Here is a 21,786-nt window from a genome sequence, read left to right on the forward strand (position 1 = left end):
TCTGATAGGGACTGCTGAATCACGATGGCCAGATTGAATCATATCTATTTAAGTTTGTATTTAGTATGTTGTAAATTCTTTTGGATAAACTGTGTTTCCTCTTGCAGTCGAGATTTGATCATTCAGAGCATGCGCTCCGCACACTGTTGATTAATGGAGAATCCGGTGTGCTTCTGCTCTGGCTGCCTCGTGAGTGCCGTGTCCCAGACAGGCCATTTTCCACGTGCATGTGATTAACAGTGGTGTGTATGTTTTGGAAGGTCATTGAAGAAATTGAAGAAATGATGCAGGAATCACCTGACCCGGATGATGATGAAACGCCCACACAGTCAGATCGGCTTTCGATGCTTTCCCAGGAAATTCAAACTCTTAAGAGGTCTAGTACAAGCAGTTATGAAGAGAGTAAGAAATCTTACTTAAATCAGTGCTCTTTGTGCTTTTTTTGTATATTTTAAACATAACAGTGTGCCTGTCACCAGAAGTCTTGGATCCTCACTGGCTGGGTGGAATGCCCTTCCCCACCGTCCAGTAACACTTGGGACATGTTTTGATCAGGGACGGTGTCACATTCACCCCTGAATCCTGTGTTAGTCAGCTCGGGCTGCTGCAACCAAGTGCCACCGGCTGGGCGCCTTAAACAAGAGACATTTGTCCCCTCACAGTTCTGGAGGCTGGAAGTCTGGGGTCAAGGGTTCAGCAGGGCTGGTTTCTTCTGAGGCCTCTCTCCTTGGCTCGCAGAAGGCCGTCTTCTCTCTGTCCTCATGTGGACTGTCCTCTGTGTGCGTCTGGGCCCTGATCTCATTCTGTAAGGGCCACCGGTCACGTTGGGTCAGGGCCCACCCTCCTGACCCCATTTTAACTCAGTTCTGTCTTTGAAGACCCTCCTCCAAAACAGTCGCTTTCTGAGGTACAGGGAAGAGGAATTTGGCGACGTCTGGCCTCTCACCTGAGGGAATGGTGAGAAAAACTGAACTGGGGTTTCAGTGCATATTCTTCCCGTTCATCCTCACAGCCTTAAAACTCACGCTTCGGGCTCTGTGATTAAACATGCATTTAGTTTAGTTCTTTCGAGGGGACTTCTCTCTCCAGATGTGCGCCAGAACTCTGTTACACTGCGTGTGGTTTCTCGTCCGCAGGTGGTTGCTGTACTGTCTGCTCTTCCCCGTGTTTGGGTTTTCCTTTGTGTAATTTTTAAAGTCTTGACTGAAGTATAGTTTATGGGATGATTGCTTTAGACAAATAAAAAAATTGTTATACTTCCCCTCTCAGCCGTTTGAGAAGTACCTGTGCCCACCCAGCCCCACTAGACCTGCCCACCAGAAGTTTTAGGATTCTGAGATCACAAACAAGTTAATTGCCTAGAATATGGTTTTGCTCTGTAGCATGAAACACCCTCTTATCCTCCCTTGAAACATGTTTGTCTTAGTGTCTGCTGTGCTTTGCTTTCGGTCACAGGAGTAAAAAGGCTCTCAGTATCTGAATTAAATGAACTCCTGGAAGAAATCGAGACTGCCATTAAGGAATACTCTGAAGAGCTGGTGCAGCAGTTGGCTTTGCGAGATGAACTAGAGTTTGAAAAGGAAGTGAAAAACAGCTTTATTTCTATTCTCATTGAAGTGCAAAACAAACAGAAAGAGCACAAAGAAACCGCCAAAAAAAAAAAGAAACTCAGGAATGGCAGCTCTCAGAATGGGAAGAGCGAGAGAAGTCATATGCCGGGCACAGTAAGTGATGATTTGCAGGAGGCATGGCCCAGTGGAAACGGTTTCCATGGCAATCCCCTCACTCAAGCCAGGAGCGGTGGGCTGGCCTCCCTGTGCAGGCCAAGTGGGGTGGAGTACTGCTCACCAGGGTGCTCAAGGGATTCTGTTCAAGAATACCACCGTGCTCGGATCCTTCAGAGAGGAGTGTCTGTGGTGGCGGCACCGTGGTTATCGGGGTAATTCGGTATGGAAGTGTTTAGGAGGGCAGTAAGTAGAAGGAAGAGGCAGAAAAATCAAGGGGGATGTCTTAAAGGAAAAAGCTTTAGAAGTGACCATTTTAATACGTCAAAATGTTATTAGTGCTTATTTATGTTTGGCTTATGAAGGGTATTATTTTTCTTATTTCTGCTCATCTCTCACGAGTTGTAGAATAAAAAATTAAAAGGGCCACATTGAGAGGTAGCCGAACTGTGCCGAGCCTAAAAGCACAGACTGATCTGTAAACAGCGTCCTCCTGATTTACCGGTCAAGGTGGAACACGACGATGTAGGAGGCAGATACGCGACACCAGCCATCTGGCTTAGTACCTGGCAGACCGGAATATTCCTGACTGCTGAAAGCAGGTTTAGAACAGTTGAGCCTCTGACTCATACACAGTTTTTTGTTTTCTGCTCCTTCATTTTTCTTAAGTGGTCCTATTAATTTTACTTGATTAAAATTTATCACAAACATTAACTGTTAATTATGAGATGCATTTCCTTATGGATCTTACGGTCTTTCCTTTTGCTTTGATCAGCTGAGACCTTGTATATTGTCACCTTCATTTTGTTTGTATGAAAGAATGTTTTATTTTTAGAGTATAATGACCAGACAGAGAGATCCATTTTTCTGAAGGGCATATACACTTTTCATAGTTTATGGTGTTGGTAATGTGGCAGTGCAGATCACCACAGACTGGCTGTAACGATTTGCAATAATATATATTCTGTCTTTAAGTTCTGGTTTGTTGTTTCTAAAGAAAACTTATCAGAGAAATAGATCTCACTGACCACAGGCTGATGGCATCCAGGATGGAGGATGCGGTCTGGGTCGCTGGGCCACCGGCGAGCAGTGGACACAAACCAAAAGAATCTCACCATTCACAGCCTGTTCGTCGTGCTGTGCTTAGCCCATGAGTAGATGGGTGTTTTCTTGTGTACAGTGTCCATTGTACATATAAAGGATGTAGCTTATAAGCCAACTTTGAAAAAGTTCTCAGATATGTGGTACAAAATCCTTTCAAGAAGTGGCAGTATTGATAAACAGGTGTTTAGTCAATTCTAGTGACTACTCTGGAAAAAAAGACACTAAAAAACGCAAAACATTTACTTGAATATGTAATCCTGGAAACTTTGCTTTAAAAATATCAGGGGCAATATCTTATATCTTATTTTTAAAAGTTGCACCCTTTAGATTGCCCAGTTATACAAGTGTGATTAAATAAAATGCCTCCTTAAAAAGTCATAGATAGCGTGGTTGGTGATTTCTGCCTGTCTGCGTTTAGGGATTACATGCAAATCCTCCATTTATTGGTGTTAACACTTGGCTTCAGAAAATAAATTATCCCTAAAGAAGTGTAAAGGCTTCTCTTTGTAACTCCCACATAAAAAGAGAGTGGATTCATTGTGTCATTTTACATGGCATTTATATTGAGAAATGGCAAGGCAGCATGTAGGTCTCATTTGAACCTTTATTAGTCTTGAAATAGATTCATAATAACTGTATATATATATATAGATAGATAGATAGATAGATATATCATTATATATCTATCTATCTATCTATCTATCTATCTATATATATATATATATTACAATATTTGGACTTGTGAAGGTTGCCTCTTGAACCCTGGCTTATTTGTGTCAAAACCGTTAATCAGGCTAGGAACGGCATTGCTCAGCTTGTGCTGGTTCCCTCTAGCTTTCTCAGGCCTAGAGTGCTGGAGAAAGACCACCCCATCTGTGAGATAAGGAGCTGAAACCTGTGATTCTGAAAGTAGTGACAGGCGGCTCAAGGAACCCTGAAGTGAAGTGGTCAGTTGGGGAAATGACATCCCGAAAGATGTTACCTTCCCAGACGTTTTTTGTGACATGCAGTTAAGGCACGTGATCTCTGTGCCTTAGTCATCATCAGTGACACTGACGTCTGAAAACTGGTGACCTTTTCACAGATACATGTTATCTGGTTTCTAATAACATTAGCCATGCTTTTCTTTCTACCTTAGATATTTTTTGTTTCATTAGCAGGACTTGGACTTTTTCCTTCATCATGGAATGGTTTCCTTCCATTTTTCCTTATGCGTGTTTCACTGAAACAAAACATCCATTTGTAGTCGGTGTAACACTTTATCCAGAATTGCTGGCTTGTTCTCTTTGCTACAAGGATAGTGTAATGAAATACCTGGGTGGAAATAGAGCAGAGTTAAACTTTTTAGGTGCTAATTTTGGAGACATGTTTTGTTTTAGACATTTTCTGCAGTGAAAAACACTGGGGGCTTAGGGTTGCTCTTTAGAGCATTAGAAAATTTCTTTGGGAACATGCAAATACTGTTAGATATGGAATAAAATATTGAGTCTCATAGAGAAGTGAAATGTTATCTTGAATTGTTTGAATTTTCAAAATCATAGGCCATGTGTTGGGTAAGCTAAAGCAATAGTCATTCATTCAGCAGGTATTTGCAAAGCATCTCCCTTGTGCCAGGGCTGCCGTGGATCAGTGTTGAACGAAACGGACTAAGCCTGTTATCTCCTGGAGCTCGCATTCTAATGAGGGAGACAGGCAACAAACAAGGAAAGGAATAGACAATATAATTTCAGTAGTAAGAAATGTAACCAAGAAAACAAAAGGCTGGATAAGGTGGTCCATGGTGACGCCATTAGGGAGCTGCTTCCATCAGGGAGGCCACTGTGTCACTGCTCCCACTGACTGGCAAGGCACGCTGCCCTCCCCCTCTGCAACTCCCCCTTTGGAGAGGAGGTTGGAGGAGTAGGTCTTGTCTTTGAAAAATGACACTCAGGAGAGCAGGAAACCTTCAATCTCCCTTGTCTTGTCGTTCGGCATCTGGAAGAGCAGAGGGGTGGGTGGAGACTGGAATGATGAACGGGCACCGTCTGTTCAGTCTGTTCATCGGTGTGCACTTCTCTGCGCTGGCTGGGCTGCTTCGGGCATCCGGGCTTCTGTGTAGGCTGCTGCCTTTTTGCGGAGTGGCCCTCCTGCCCCGCTTCCTCTGTCCACCAGGATTGTATTTTAAAACTCCTCCTTCAAAAATCATGGTCAAGAATCGTCTTCCTTTCTTAGAACCTTCCCCAAGACTCCTCCAATGTGGAATTGACTACTCTCTCCTTTTGGGGTTAGTGTTACTCCTCTTAACTAATTCTGTTAGCACTGTTGTACCATAGTGTTCTTTTTGTTTGTTTGTTTTTGTCTTCCTGAAAGCATGGTTCCCTAAGGATAGGAAATGTAACTTTATTTTCCTGGTATCCTTAAGTCCAACATCAGGAACCTAATACATTTCTGCTAAATAAATGCATAAAAGGAAGATAAACTTGCAAATCTGTATTTTGACTTCGGATCTTTCTTCCCAGTGCTAAATCCATGGAGGCCGACTAGAACATTAAGAGCTTTGGGTTAAGAGCTGTGTTTGAGCCCTGCTTCTCTCACTGGATACATACCCCCTTGAGTTTCAGAAGAATTTAATGAAATAACACATGCAAGACTAGCATATATCCTGAGTAAATGCTAGTTATTGTATGTCCAACTGCCTAATAGACATTTCTCCTGAATATGTGGTAGGAATTTGGAATTACCCTACCAAACCAAAGTTACCATTTTCCTGACGTTGAATTTATTTCTTATATATTGGTTAGTGAAACTACACTCTATTTATTCACGGAAACAAGTGGAATTTTTAGGTCAAAGCATATGTAGTTTTAATGGATTTAAAATAACCAGACTTCCACATTGTTCTATAGAAATGTAGCCCAGTACCAGCAAGAGTGTGTGGCCATTTCCCCACACCTCCAAGCAGCAATGGATATTACTATTTTTTAATATATTCTTATCTGACAGGCAAACAATGGCTTTTTCTGCTGTTTGTATTCATTTTGTGAGTTTCCTACTATGTCACATTTGAGATATTTTTCTTATTTGTGAGGGTGCAACTACTTCTAATGTCACAGTACCATAGTCTTCCAACCATTGGCTTCAATCTGTCCTTGGAAAGAATACAGGCTTCCCAAAGATCATACACATCGCTTCCCCAGCATCTCACCTCATTTATGGTGCTTTGCTCGTCACTCAGTGCATGATTGTTGAATTCAAACTTCACTGTGAAGAAGATGGAATCCCAGAGGATTTGAATCTGTGGTATTTGAACTATTGTTGTTCCATCATGGATTTTCTTTTTTGCTAGTCTTCTGTTTACATCAAATGGATTTCACGGGCCTTTGCATTTCAGTGGCAGGTCACGTGAATACAAGTTGAAGTGCATCAGTTATGCTTTAGTTCAGAGGTGGTGGTCATCTTATCTGAAGTTACAAAGACATTGGGGTACACCTGCTTAGCATCAGACCTTAGTAAGCCTATATGGATGAAAATGGACACACTTCCTCCTTTGGAATTCTGTAACGTTTTTAAATTAAATGTCATATCATGTGTAAGTATGCTTATTTTGAGTTTAGAGTTGAAAAGACAGGAATCTGTAATATCTTTTCTGTTTGCCACAATCACATTGAACTTTCAAGAGGAAGCTCTACTGTGTTGCCTTCACCATTAGCAAAGATGCATATAATTGCTCCAGTCTAACTTGAAGTTTATTCTGAAAACTTTTGGGATATTAGCAATCAGCAACTCAGTTATAAAAAGAATCCCATTACCCTAATTTATTGCTTCTTGGGGGCTGGGAGGATGACTGCTTAAAAATGGGAGAGAGCTCTTTATGTATTTTTCTTTCACAGATATGTTTCCCATCTGTCTTTATGACTCACTTAGCTCACATTATGACTAATAGTCAATCTATTTTGTTTCTCTTTTATATGCAAAAATGTCCAAGTAATAGTTTTTCATTTAATCCTGACTAAAGCTGATTTTAAGATAAGAGAAATTTATTTTTATTTAGACAGCTATACTATTAGATCATTCAGAAGTTATTCTGAGTTATGCTAGCTCTAAGCCTAGAAGGAACTATCTTGGAACAACTTTGAATTTGTGGCTTTTGTTTAAGAAAAACGTGGGTCTGGCTTCCCCTTCCTTTTTTTATTAATTTGAAATTTAAAAATTTCACATTTGCTAAGATGACTTAGACCAGGGATTGGCAAGGCAAACTACTGACCCTCTGCCTGTATTATAAACAAACGTTGATTGCAACCCAACCACATCCGTTTGCTCACCTATGGCCTACGGCTGCTTCAGTGTTTAAAGGACAGAGCTGAGTAGTTGCAGCAGAGACCGCGTGGCCTGTAACCCAAAGTACTTTTGATCTGACCCTTTATAGAAAAAGCTTGCCACCCTTGAGTAGACTAAAAAAATTAAAAAATTAGAGGGGAAAAAAAAGATGTGAACTCCATTTGGGTTTGTCTAGATGAAAAGATCACCATATTGTGATTCACGTTTATTATGAAATGTAGCCTTGTTTTATCTCAAAGCTGTGTTGAGTTTTCCTTTCCTCGCGTCCCTGTCCAGCATCTCGAGTGGTACCTGCAGATGGTGAGGCCTTGGCTGGTCCACATCCAAGGTGCTTGTTGCAGGCACCCTGCCTAGCAACAGACTTTTATTTTATGTGTCAGATTTCCTGTAGCTAAGTGACGAGAAGCAGCAGGTAGACCAGTTGTCTCTAGATCTGGAAACAAACAAAAAAATATTAAAATATTGGCAGTTCCTGCACGCGCTGTATTTATTTTGCATAGTGATCCAAGGCAGTTTAAAGAAGGTACAGGAGAAGTGGGAAAAGGGGCCGATTCCACTGCTGCTCCCCGCCCCCTTTCCTGAGTAGCTGTGCTTGAGAGGACGAAGTCATCCCTGTGCACATACTTGAATGTAAATGTTACCACGTTTTCAATGCTAATTTGTTGATGATAGTTGATATTACTCTGCATTTTTTTTACTGCAGGGAGCATTCCTAAAAACTAGTGTTAGGGCTATAAATGGAAGGTCATTGTAGGGTGGAAAGAAACTTGGATAAGTCATGTTTATGTTTTAATAACCCACACCTATGAATTATGAAGTACTTTAGATGAGGAACAAATTTATTTTATAAAAGATAGTATTGCTTAGAGAAATATATATACAGTTTTTGATATTTTACCATTATCTACAGTTTGTATTTTACAATTGTTTTTGGTGTATCATGGCCTAGCATAACTGCTGGTAAAATGTAGTAAAATGAGGAGTCTACTTCTGATTCCTTTGGGTCCTGGAGAGATTTGTTAATTATTTGTTAATGTAATACATGTTCATGTAAAAACCATAGTGTGCCAGGAAATTGATTATTATATACTTAGAGTATCCATAAATATCAAGAATAAGTGTATACATTTCCAAGATTAGTTATCTTACTCAAGTTTTAGTGGCTCTGACATTTTTGGCAATACTTAATTTAATTACCACATTAATATTAAATTATGTAGAATTTAAAAATATCTTTGAGTATACCATTTGTATATTATTTGATAATATTCCTCTTAACTCCTAACTTTAAAAATCTTCACATCACATCTTTCTGCTCTGAGACTGAACTTATAAAATAGTGGTTTAATATTGAAGACATTTTCAAGTATTTATCTGCTTTGGTATAATTTACATTTACTTGAAAAATTTATTTTTGTAGAATTTGCATTTATAACTGCTTTATAATTCACATTAAAATTATTTTATTTAAAGATGTGTCAAAATAAGCAAAATCAATTTTTACATCTTAAGTAATAATTATTTGATTTTATATTTACTTGGTAATGTTTTTACATTTAACTATTGCTTTCTATTCTGTTTTCTCATTTTTTTATTTTAAGAATTTTAATTTGTTAAAACTACTGTTTTATAAATTAATTTTGAAAATCATGTCATTTAAACTACTGAAAATGATGTGATTTATAAAGCATAATATTTATATTTGAATGGCTCTTCATTTTGGAACTTGTGAGTGTAATGTATATTAATGGAGTAAGAGTATAGGTTAGGTAAAATCTTTTCTTAATTGCTTTTCCTAACCTTTTTTCTGATATCAGCTTTGATATTGAGATTTTTAAAGTTTCCTGGCTAGTTAAGAGATCTGTACCAGCTGGTGTCAGATGAGGCTAAAAGTTTGGTAGCAGAAATCATCTGAATTTCCTGGCCTCCTGATTAGGTTTTCTTTTCTTGTTTGGATTTTGCTTTCCTCGAAGTTAGTTGACCTGGTGAATATGCTGGCTGTAGAGTGAGTCGTTGTGTTTAGGACTGGAGAAAGGAATCGACAAACTATGAAGCTACATCTGATCCTTGTTGCTTTTCAGTTTATGTAGTGTGTTCTAGCTGTATTCTTTTTTTTTTTAAAGATTTTATTTATTTATTTTTAGAGAGGGAAGGGAGGGAGAAAGATAGAGAAACATCAATGTGTGGTTGCTGGGGGTCATGGCCTGCAACCCAGGCATGTGCCCTGACTGGGAATCGAACCTGCGACACTTTGGTTTGCAGCCTGCACACAATCCACTGAGCTACGCCAGCCAGGATGCTTAGCTGTATTCTTTTTATGGTTAAGAAAGACAGTGAATTACCTAAAATGTTACTTATTTTCTGTTTTAGCTTTTTGGCCCATTTCTATATTCAGTCATATACAGCATGTCTTTTCTTCTATTATCTTCAGTTTTTAAGCTATAGACTATAATCAGGAACTTAATATTTCTCAGCTGCCATTTTATTTCTTTGAGGAGAACTTGAAATAACTATTTATACTGTTCTGGAGAAAGGTAGAAAGCTATGGTTACTTCTCCATGGGGGTTTTGCCCTGAATGTTATGCTAGTCTTTTTGAAGGAATACAGCCCAGACATTTTTTGAATGTATGTATTTGCCGAACACTTTGCTAAAGTGCTTCCCATAGACAATCTCATTGAATCCTCACAACAACCCTACAAAATAGACACCATCATCATCATCATTATTATTGCTGCTTCGTAAGTGAGTGACTGAAAGCTCAGTAGAAGTGGGAGGCCGCAAGGCAGTGGTGCGTGGACTGAGGCTGTGCAGAGCCTCACAGAGGCTGGTGGGGGGACCCTGGACAGACACCCCGCACTTTCCACTTCAGAGTTACGCAGGCCTGTTGTGGATGGGCTCCGAGATCTCGACTTAGTTCTTTGTGTTCTTTCAGACTTTTGTAGTTAAAAAAACACAAACATCATCTGTATCTTCTTTGCACTGTGTTGCTCCTGGTGTAGTCGGAGACAGGTTCCTAGAGAATGGCTGATTTTGAGACTTTTAGCACAGACTTGCGCCAGGGGAGGGCTTGGTCTGAGACGGTCGTGAGTGTTCTCAGGGTCTGTCATGGGACTGAAGCCCTGTGCTTGGTCAGCCTCTTGCCCGTCTTTCCCCTGTCACTTCGGCGCTTGTTCAGTGGCGAGGGGAACAATAAAGTGAATACTGTACTGCTTAATCACTTTCCCGCTTATAAATCGTTTGTTTCAACAATCCCTTCTGAGAAGGGCATTTGATAGAGCTGTTAACTCCTTCATGAAGATGTGGGCGGGGGGGGGGGCGGGGATGAGTAGATGACAAAATAATTTTAGGCTCACAGAATCTTTACCAGTGCCTCACTTGGAATTTGATCATTCGGATTCTTTACCTCCAATTTGGGAATGGTGGACTAAATGGAGGCAGTAAATGGAGGCAGGATTAGGTTCTCTGACGCCCCGATACTGCAGTTGCTTACTTTACGTAAGCTATAACAGACTTTGTTTAATGTCCTTCATTTCATCCAGCGTTCCTAATCCTGGGACTCGGGTCTCTTAGTGCTTTGACGCATTTGTGGTACTTTTCTCCTTCTCCCTTTCCCTCCCTCCTTATAAAATCAAAGCGTGGAGGAAGTCTTCCCTGTGGCCCAGTTAAGTCCCATAAGCACCTAATAACACTGCATCTGTTCTCAAGGTTGTAAATGTAGTCTTTCTAAATGAGGTGAAGGTTACTAAAAAGTAAATTTAATCCGTCTCTGAGGTTTTATCTTTAAGTTTCATTTTGTCTTCCAATGGGTGCATTGCTTCCGGGATTTATCGGGCAGTTGTGAAGCAGAGCAGTTGTGTGCCCCTCAGGGCTCCTCCCCGGCTCTGTCTCTTCCCGTGTCAGGGCCCACGCTTCCACCCGTTCCCACCCTCGGTCCTCCTAACCCGCTGATCTTCTGCTTGCTGCTCTGTGTTATCCTCGGGGTGTTGTGTTTTTAGGTCACGCTGTTGTTTTACAAATCATGCCAACGCAGTACCTCGTCCTGACTCCCTAGACCCTATAGACCCTCCCTATAGTTCTTCAGTGGACCTTTTCACAAGTCCGTAGTTTATGTCTTTGACAAATAACTTTATAGCTTGTCACGTTATCTTTCTTCAGTTCACCCTCAGATTAGTTTTGCCTTTTGGTTGTTTAAAAAAAATTTTCTCTCCTGCAAGACGGCAAGAGGCCTCCTGCGTGGTGATTGCCACCTCTGAGACTCGGGCTCTGGCCTTGGAGAGTCACAGCCCCGGCCCGGCGGACGTTGAGAGACAGGTGCCTGTTCTGACGCAGTGCTGCGCCGGTCACTGGGGTGGAGAGAGGATGAGACCTCGTCTCTCTCCTTCCTCAGAATGTACTCACGCCTTGTAAAAAATGAAGCCTTTGGGGTAGACTCCTCTGAATATCATCTGGCCATGGAGTTCTCTCAGTCCTGACCACTCATGTGTGGCCTCGTAGTCCTGTACTGTTGTTACGTGTATGCTTTTGATGTGCCTTCTTAAAAAGTAATGTATCGTGGTTGAATGAATTCATAGGTTCATAGAATTTACAAATAAGACCTTTAATGATGATCCCGTTTTAATCATTTCTTTCACAGGTGAGGAAGCGGGCCTTGGCGGGGTCAGGGACCGCTGTCGTGCCGTTTAGTTAGTGGCAAAGCTGGGAGAGACACCAGATCTCTGATTTCTAGTTCAACAGTTTTCTATCCAAGGTGACTGTTGAAAAATTTTTTGATTCCAAACACTTTTGACTGAGGTGTGATTCCTGGTTGCATATAAAAACCTGGAAGTATTTCACTGGCATGGCTGGCAGTTGCTGAGGAATTTTGCAGCTTCAGCCCATGGCTGTCAATCAGATGCCACCTGCGTGGTGAGGTGGGCGAGCAAGAGAAGTAGCGGACGTCTCTTCTCTCCTTAAAGATTTTGAGAATTGAATTGAATAAAAAATGATCTAACTGATAAAACTGTCCTTATTCTTTCTCTGCTGTTTTTCTTAGATCTTATGCCTCATCTCACTTTGAAAGAAATGTTGTGATTATCTATTCTTTACCTACTATCAAACATACATTGCTGTTTACTTCTGTGCCGGGAAAGGGTGTCAGGGACACAGAGTGAATCCCAGCCTCCAGGGCATGCTGCCTGCGGGCTGAGGATCTGGAGACAAGACGCTCCCTTCGCTGTAGGCAGTGATTCTCACCCAGGCCCGTGTGCCCCCCACCAGACAGTGTCACAGTCACAGCTGGGCGGGGTGGGGGACAGTGCCCCTGGCGTCCTGCTGAGTAGAGGCTGGAGATGCCATTTAACACCCTGCAGTGCATGGGACTTCCCCCACCACAAAGAATGATACACCCAAAATGTCAGTGAGGCCCAGGTGGAGAAACCTAGGTACAGCGTGATAATTGCTACACTGAAAATGACAGCCGTGGTTTCAGTGCTTCTTCTGCCTGGCACTGCCCCACTGGTCGTGTGTGTGTGTGTGTGTGTGTGTGTGTGTGTGTCTGTTGTCCCTGGTCTGGGAAGGCTGCGCTGAATCCCGAGGACAGGAAGTGTGGGCAGCTACCTGGAGGTGACAGTTCGGGACGTGTGGGGAACTGCGGGCTGCTCATTCTGAGTAGAAGTTGAGGGAGAAAGCTAGATGGGGAGAGAGGAAGTCAGTCAGGGAGAGGCCGTGCAAACAGCAGAGTGGAACCAGAAAATAGATGGCTTTGGATGCCACGCTGTGGCATTTGGTCTTTATTTAAAGGCTGTAGGAAACCAAAAAGAGGTTTTCCATGGCTTGTTACATGTTCAGATTTGTCTTTTTGGAAGGGTAACTTTAGTGTTTCAAAGAGTACTAGCTGGAGGGAGTCAGCTAGGAATAAGGAGCTGATCAGGAGGTTGTGGCAGTCATTCAGGTAAGAAATGAGCCCAGGAAATGTCAGTGGGGAGAGAAAGTGGCTGCATTTCACAGAGATGAAGGAGCTCAACTGGTTCAGCACGGCGGCAGGGAGGAGTGAGGGTCAGGTCGCTGAGTTTTGACTTGTACCCCTTCTCCCAAGGGAGTAAGGCAGGTCCCCACTACCCTGACTGCGTCTGGCCTCAGGGAACCGTCGTGGGGGGCTTGCTGTCCTTTCTGTCAGCTCTGGATGCTGCTCCCCGTGGTGCAAAGGTTAAGCCTCCCGTCCCAGCGCACCCAGCACGCAGAGGTGGTGAGAGAACAGCGCGCTGCAGTAAAAACATACTCGACGGCGGCGAGAATGGGAGCGCTCAGTGGCTGCCGTTTCACATCCTGCGGGAGAACACAGGACCCCTGTGCACTGGCCGCAGAGCAAACTCCCTGGTCGGCCAGTTTGGCTGCTTGGGGTTTTGTTGTCTGAGAGGATCTCTTGTTCATTGTCCTTTGTAGCTCGTCTGGGAGGCTGTGTAATTCATGTTTCAGCTCAGATGTCACCTCCTCGGGAACTCGCCTCTGACCACTGGGTACAAAGTAGACATCCAATTTTTAATTGCCTCGTTGTAGCTATCGGCAGGACACCCGTTACCTGCGGTTTTCTAGTTCATTTCCTCGTACTTTTTCTGTCCCTCTTACACTGGAGTGTCAGCTTCTGAGGATGGGAGGGTTCTTGGCTGGTGTGTTAACTTTGAATCCTTAATACCTGCAATAATATCTGGCTAAATATATTTTGAAAGAATGAGTAAATGAATGAGAGGTATAAAATACTGATGAGAGAACAGGTTTCTTATTTTTGTTTGAGTTTTGGTGGGGAGAGGGGGACAAATTCAGTTTTGGATATGAATTTTAGGAATATTTACAGGTATCCAATAAGCCATTAAACACACAAGTCATAAAAATTATAATAAAGACAGCTACTGTTTACTGAGCCTGTGCTGGGCTCTGTTCTTAGCCTTTTACTGATCTTAGCAGAGTGGAACTATACATTGATGGAGGCAAAAGTTGACAGTACCGAGTGGGAATGTTCAGAGAGTCTCCATGAGAAAAAAAATAGGGGCGAGATCCTGGGGACACCCGTGTGTTAGAGAGAAGCAGCAGCCAGAGACTCGGGGGTGGGGACTCGGGGAGCGTTTGGTGGCCGGGAATCCAGGGAGCAGGTGCAAGGGGGGGAGCTCACTGGATGCCTCCGACCTGCAAAGTGTCTGTGGGCCTCAGCATCAGAGAAATGACACCTGGGCAGAGCTGTTTCAGGAAACCCTGGGGAAAGGAATGAGGTCAAGGGTTCGAGACTTTACATGGGAAAGAGCCAGTAGAGAAGGGGGAGTTTGAAAATGTAGTGAAGGCAGAAACTGGTTACTGCATGATTCCTGGGGAGGTGGGAGTTGATGGCAACCAGAGCTTTGTTTCTTTGTGTTTCCCACAAGCCTTCTGATTTTCTTGTCTGTCTTTCCCCAGTGGGACGGGAGCAGGAGAGCCTTACCGGCCTCCAGTTACCGTACTTGCCTGGTCAGGACGCAGTGGGGCCTGCTGGCCACAGCTACTGACTCAGCTGCTGTCAGTCACAAGGGCAGAAGTTCCTTTACTCACCCTCTTTCGCTGGGACCAGTTTTCAGTTTGGTACTTTTCCTAATCACTGTGGCTTCACTTGACTGCACTTTCATTCACTTCCACTAAGTCTGGAGCTATGGTTGCACGAAAGCTGTTTTTCAGAAATGGTCAGGTTACCAGTAGTTGAAATGGCTCAGCACTATCAATAAATGCACGTTTAGTAAGGAAACCTAAATTACATGTATATTTTAGAAATTTAAGAATTTGCATCTACCATAGCTTTAGAAATAGAAATTAGGTTTCCAACTGGAAAAGTAAAAAGTAAAGGTAGTGTTTCTACAATGTGCTGTTCAAATATAAAGTATACTTTAGTTTCTTGGTACACGGATTCTAAAATTTTTCATATTGCTTGAGATTTTCTGAGTTTATATATGTCTATAGATAATGGAATCAGATAATATGAAAAGGAAGTATTTTTCTCTTTGTTGCTTTTGGAAGGAAATACCTTTAATAGAATTAAAAAATGCATTGACATTTATTTGAAAAGGGTTTCCGATAATTTTTATTGCAGATTCTGGAGACTAAGATAAGTCATTTCTTTCAATAATCTGTTTTTAAAAAAGTAAACAAATTATATGATTGCATGTGAAAAATACACAAAAATAGTTACCTGTAGGTTTTTCTTTTAAAACAAGCCAATTATGTCTAAGGTCATAGTATGCTGTCAGCAGAATGGAGCATGTTCAGTCAGGGCGCCTTGACCGGACATTGGATTCTTGCCGAAACACCGTCTGGGCAGGGCAGGCGGGAAGGAGGATGGGGCTGGGAGAAGCGTGGTTGTGTGAGCTCCCACGGATGGTCACATGTGGTTCGAGAACTTCAGTGATACCTTTGAGGATGCGACTAGTACCGATCCACTTAGTTCCTTTGATTCCTAAAATCAAAGCTTTTGGTGTTTCTAAACCTTTTGTTGTTGGGACTTATAGTCTTAAAATTTATCAAAGATCTGAAAGAGCTTTTGTTTATATAGGTTGTATTTTGTATACATAGGTTGTAGTTTGGTTATGTAGGTTATATAGTATATATATCAGTATTTACTGTATGAGAAATTAAAACTGATAAAAGTTTAACATAGATTAATTCATTAAAAAATACCAATAAGAAATTCATTAATGCTTACATATATAGTATTTTTATGAAAAATAAACTATATTTCAAAAAATCTAGAGAGCAAAATGGCATTGCTATGCATTTCTGTCGATCTCATTGATATCTGACAATTGAATTCAGCCAGATTTTCAGATCTCTTCTGCATCCAGTCATTTGGAATATTTCCTTCTAAGTCATTAGAGAATGAGAGTGAAAGAAGCAGGTTGTGCCTCGGTATTTCTAAGAAAATAATTTTGACTCATGGGCCCCTGAGAGGGTTTCTGGGACCTCCGGGGCGGGGCCCCTGGACCACACGTTGAGAACCACTGGGCTAAACTCTCCATTTCTCGAGGGCAGAGGCTGTTGCCTCGTTTTCCTTGCTCTTGTTCCTGGGAGCCTTGAGAAATATTCTCTCTCCACTCCTCAGATGTGCGTCTTGAATCAACTTTCCCCAAGAAATTTCCAGGAAAAGGAACCACGGGGTGAATCAGAACCGCCTTTCCTCTCTGTTAGTCATGGCGTGAGAATTCATCCAAGTCCTTTGACTCAGCAGCCACCGAGGTGCCAGGGGGACACTTTTCCCTGTGCCCGATGACATGGTGGAATGGCTACAAATCAAGATAAGACATTTGGAAAGAAATAGTCCCTTTCCAGTACAATGAATTCTAGGAAGTCTTGGAGGTTGCGGGGAGAAAGAACCTAGAATTGTTTTCCAGAAACAGAGGGAATGAGTCTTTGCAGAAGAGCGAGGCCCGGCAGGCACGTGGGACCCACTGTGCTCCGGCGGCTCGAATTTTCTGCACCGGGCGGTGGCGGCGGGCTGAAGAGCGAGTGAGAAGCGGTGACCAGCTCTCCAAGCAACAGCATTTCATTTGCCAAATGCTGTGTTAAACGTTAACCAAATTTACGGTAGAAATATACAAACTCAGGCCGCAAATATGCATACTGTTGATAGTAAGTTTTCAGGCTTTTGATAAAAATGTAGGTAAACAATATCAAAAGCTATCTAAAAACTATGTGTAAATTTTGGATAAAACAAACATGTACAACTTACAGTGTTTACATTGGACCAAATTTATCAGTTATGTTAGGAAAACTTGAACATAGTGGCATAAAAGCAGTTGCTTTTGCATTTGACTTGCAAAGAAATGGAAGCAAAAACGTTTTCAAAACAGCATGAATTTGTCTGCTTTATGTGAATGATTAGTGGCATTTTCTAACTGCTTGCCTCCCGGGCACATAAGCCATCGGGTTACATTCTCACTAATAGTCTTTGAACTTCTTTCTCTGTCCTTTTCTTCCGGGCCGTATATTGCTGCTTGTAGCGCTTCAGCATGGAAGGGATCTCAAATGTCATTCAGAATGGCCTCCGCCACACCTTTGGAAATTCAGGTGGAGAGAAACAGGTGCTCGGTTATCCTTATTTTCCTCCTTCTCTGCTTTTTCATTTCCTGTGTAAGTGAAGGTCCTAAAGGCTGGTATTTTTACTAATTTACTAAGACCATTGCTTAAAAGAGAAATTAAAGTTTATTATATTTATAGTCTGGATAATGTATAGAATTTTCCTTTAGGGAAAAGCATTTTTTCAAATCGGACAATAGACTAAATGCATTCTTAATACATGTTGTAGAGCTCCGTTTTTCACTCTTAACCTTTCAACAAATAGATTTAACATAAATATAATTACTTGCATGTATGGAATATATCATTGTGCAAAATAACTAGAGTATGCTTCTCTAACTCTAAAAGTATAAGAAACAAGATGTCACTTTGAGGAAAGAAAACCAGACGTTGGTATCTTTTAGATTAGCATTTTAGGTCAAAAATATCTCTAGAGTTTATCTCACCTCCTTTTAAACGATATTCACGTGGTTTAAGGTATATCATGAAGTCAGCCAGCTCATTGTTTTTACAGAATCATACATGGATATGAGAACAGCAATTTGCTTTTTATAACAATTTTGTTTTATGATTTCAGGAATATCACAAACATGAAAAACACATTGAGTGTGCTTAAAATCACTTTTAACAATTTAAAATTTTCATTCCCCAAACAAAACTCTTCAATCTAGCGCTTAAGTGAAGGTTAAGAAAGTACAGAATGCAGCTTGTAGGCAGTTATCAAAAGAAGGCATTTGAGCCTAGGGTTTGTACTGAAGATAGTTTTGTATTTTTTCAGAAGGACAATAATCAGTATTAAATAATTTCCGAACTGACCCCACACATGGGAGGAGGCAGGGAGGCTTGGAAGTGCAGCCAGGTGGCGTGCGTGCCGAGGACGGCCTCCTGGCGCTTCTCCGGGCCGGGTGTCTGTGACACCTGACGCCAGTGAGGCCTCGCGAGGGCACGTTTCCCGCTTCCTGGGCGTGCTTCTCAAGAAACATTCTCGGTTGTACAACTGAGCATCACCTTGCAGAGGTCTATACCGAAGAGGTGATGGAAAACTAAGTTTCTTAAAGATTGAACAATTCACTTTTTCTACTTTTCTATGGACCCAGTTATTGTTAAGGAAGTGTATCTTGTTTTTTGATTGAGTGGGATAAAAATCACTCAGGGGAGTAGGGTCAGAGCTGCCATGTAGGGTGGGGCTAAGGAATGGGAGGGGCCGAAGAGATTCCAAGGAAAACTCTGTGTCTCTAGGTGAGCATATGCAGCCTGCACGGAACTGTGAATGTTTGGTGGAGTGGCCAGAATAGGAGAATCTGGACAATGATTTTTAGATTGTGCTTTTATGGGACATACTTACAGGGCATCACTCTGACACCTGAGGGCCATTACACTGGTGAGCTAGGCAGTTTGACTCAATTTCAGACCTAAATTTTCATGATTCATTTCTCCCGAGGCCATTCTTGCTCTCACTTTTCTCTTTTCCTTTAATACCTTTAAGTATTTATAACTACTTACACAATAACTTAAAACAATAATAATAATAATATAATAATAATAATAATAGTTCACCTCTTAATTATTTGGGTAAATGTGTCTTTGTTAGTATCTGGAAGAAGCTAGTATGTGTTTTTAAAGTTATCAAGTCATTCATGTGACCGTTTTGTTCAACCAGAAAAAATGGTCTCAAACAGAATTATTTGAGACCAAAAAATTGGCTGCTGAGAATTATTTTGTTATAAAAAACTGTTACAAGTATGTTTTTAGTTAAAATTACTGTTTTAAAAATGTGTTGAAAAATATGTAAGGAGAAGGTTAGATACGACTTCACTTTGAAAATGAACAAATTGACTGATCATCCTCAGATGATTTCAATCCTGTAAGATTTTTAATAACCGAAAGGTGAAAAAGTGGCTCCTTATGTTGACAGTGGGCTTGGGTGGAGCAGAGAGAGGCGGGTGAAAAAAGGAGCTCCGGCCGAGGCAGTAAGATGCCCGGGTTTGTTACAAAGTCGCTCAGGTTCAGTGTTATGAGTTGGACCACTAGTAGCTGTATCTAATGTTTGTAGATCAGGTAATTCAGATTTAAGTGACACTGTTTTTTTTAACTTGGTAGTACTTGACAACAGTTATTCCTTATGAGAAAAAAAGTGGACCACCATCTGTTGAAGATCTTCAAATATTAACAAAAAGTGAGTAAAGACAACATTAATCTGTTACCTTTTGCTGATTCTAAATACTGATTTTAGTTGGCTGAGTACGCTGCTGTTTTTGTTTTGTTGATTTGGGGTAGTACATGATGGGTGTCTCCTGTGCCCTTTTGAGGAGGAAACTATAAATGGTTATGACATCTAACACCAAATCTAGAGTTGATTTATGGTTTTTATTTTATTTTTTAAATTTTCTGGCTCTTAAATGTACAAGTGGAAATTTGGGGGAAAAATGTAACTTGATTCTCCATTATCTTTTGCATGTTTGAGAACATTCCCATTTGTCACTAAATAAGATGCTTCATGGATCTCATGTAAATGTTCAGTACTGAATGGGAAAGATTTAGGAGAAGTATGGCCCGCTTATGAGTGCTCTCTCTCTCTAATACCTGTAGAGCCCCAGGCAGTAGATACAGGTAAAACATAAACTGGAAGTGATATTTTAAGAATATTCAATCATTCAGCAAACATTTGATGAAGACCTCCTCTATACCAGGTCATGTTCTGGGCACTTGGGATACTTTAGTGACAAAGCAGACAAAAATACTCTTAAGTCTAACAAAAATAACGTGTAAGACTTAACTCTACATGATACTGAGTGTCTCTTAGGATCACCACAAATGAGCCCTGAATTCTGGTTCTGTTCCTTTTGTTTACGGGGATATCCTTGGAAGTCACTTACCCTCTCTTGGTCTCAGTGAAAAATGAGGCTAAAAATAATTGCTCCAGTTCCCTCAGAGTAAGTAAGTTAATGTGCAGGTCAGGGCCAAAGTAGGTTTACTGTTGTTGGTATGGAAAATAACACAATAATTAATACAAATACAAGAATAAACTGTTTCTCATCCTCACGGCTGTAAACCTGCTTTTGCCTGGCGCTGTGTATGTTTCAGCCTTGTTTTTCCTGAAGGGGTTGCATTTGCTGATATTCAGGGGGGAGCGTCACAGGAGTGGGTATTGGAGATGCTGTCTGTTCAGTGTTTTGGAAACGGAGGACATGGAGACAGGGGTTGGGGGGCACAGGGCAGAAAGCGAGTGTGTTCCCTCCTAGCCGCCTGCCTGCTGACGTGAGGCTTGTATTCATTCCTGTGGAGACTGATCCTTGAAAAGCACTTAATACTTAAATATGGATAAATCAAGTGATGCCAGCCAGTCTGAAATAAAGCATTGAGAGATTAGCTGGGTGGCCAGCCCTGTGATTTGCAGGAAGAATGTAAGAAATTGTGAGTGTCCGAGGTCACGTGGGGGCCGGCTAATCACGGGGCTGCGGCTCTCCGTGCCGGGTGTGCTGCGCTTTTCGTGGTGCGGGGTCTGCGGGTGTGATTTTATGTAGAAGTGAGAACAAATCTGAGATGTGATTGGAAGCAGAAATCCTGGACGTAGTAGCCTTCTAAGATGGGGACATAAATACTGCCTAAAAGCCAGGGCTTGTGGAGAGACCCAAGGACAGACATTCAGTGGTCAAAGTCATGGTCATCCCCACATCAAAACGTCCTTAGGCCGGTTCTCAGATAATATCTTCATAGTTTGACACAATTTGGAATCTTCGGGTGAGTGAATGTGGCAGGGGTGCCAACATTTTGGCACCTCTGGGCCACACTGGGAGAAGTTGTCCTGGGCCACACATTAAATACATTGCAACACATAATCATAAAAAGAATCTCATAATGCTTTAAGTAAATTTACGGTTTCATGTTGGGACGCGTTCATGGCCATCTGGGGACGCATGTGGCATGTGGGCTGCAGGCTGGACCCCTGGCTGTCAGTGAGCGCCCAAGTTAACAGAGCTGTGAGGACAGGGTTGTTGTGAAGACACTTGATGGGAGGATGCCCTTCACTTTGAAAATCAAAAAGCGGTCATCTCCTGAGAACCTGGGGGAGAGCCTGAGCCTCTGCTCCCACCCCCTGTAGATGGCAGCCTCGTGGAGACTCAGCGTTTATGGTTATGCAGCAGGTAAAAGCTACCAGAGGTGCAATGATAGTAGTAATAAGAATTAGAATAATGCTCATGTTAATAATTGCGGGTAATGCTTAGGTGGCATATATATTATGTGCCATACACATTGTAGGTCCTTCCCATCTGAATTAGTAACTGAATACTCGCCGCAGGCCTTGGAGGCAGGTCTGGTGGTCATTCTCATTTTACTTGGATGAGGAACTTGGCGCCCTGAGTGGTTAAGTCACTGGCCAGGAAGCAGCAGAGCCAGGTTTAAGCCCAGGAAGGCTGACCTGACGGTTCCCCTGTGTAGTGCTGTCCTATGTCTGGGAAAACAGTGAGGCCTTTTCCCCAGGATGCGCTGGAGAAAATCTGAGTTGCCAATCACTGCAAAGGCACAGGATTTATTTGCAGGTTATCTGTACCTCGATGATCCAGATTTTTTTTA

The 21,786-nt window shown here is 41.8% G+C and overlaps 1 protein-coding gene across 2 annotated transcripts in view; it reads left to right on the forward strand.

Moving 5' to 3' along the window:
* The window catches only part of FEZ2 (fasciculation and elongation protein zeta 2), a 38,826-nt gene that overhangs the window by 13,310 nt on the left and 3,730 nt on the right, over positions 1 to 21,786 (forward strand). Inside the window, exons 4-7 of one of the 2 annotated variants that reach the window (XM_045826978.1) lie at positions 261 to 402; positions 1,456 to 1,724; positions 17,136 to 17,216; positions 19,312 to 19,387. In XM_045826978.1, coding sequence (XP_045682934.1) covers positions 261 to 402; positions 1,456 to 1,724; positions 17,136 to 17,216; positions 19,312 to 19,387 — 568 coding nt within the window. The remainder of the gene's footprint in view (positions 1 to 260; positions 403 to 1,455; positions 1,725 to 17,135; positions 17,217 to 19,311; positions 19,388 to 21,786) is intronic. The other variant, XM_045826979.1, reaches the window with a different exon arrangement.

Source organism: Phyllostomus hastatus, unplaced genomic scaffold (genome assembly GCF_019186645.2).
Source record: "Phyllostomus hastatus isolate PE091 unplaced genomic scaffold, TTU_PhHast_1.1 phas_scaffold_78, whole genome shotgun sequence".
NCBI classification, from domain to species: Eukaryota; Metazoa; Chordata; class Mammalia; order Chiroptera; family Phyllostomidae; genus Phyllostomus; species Phyllostomus hastatus.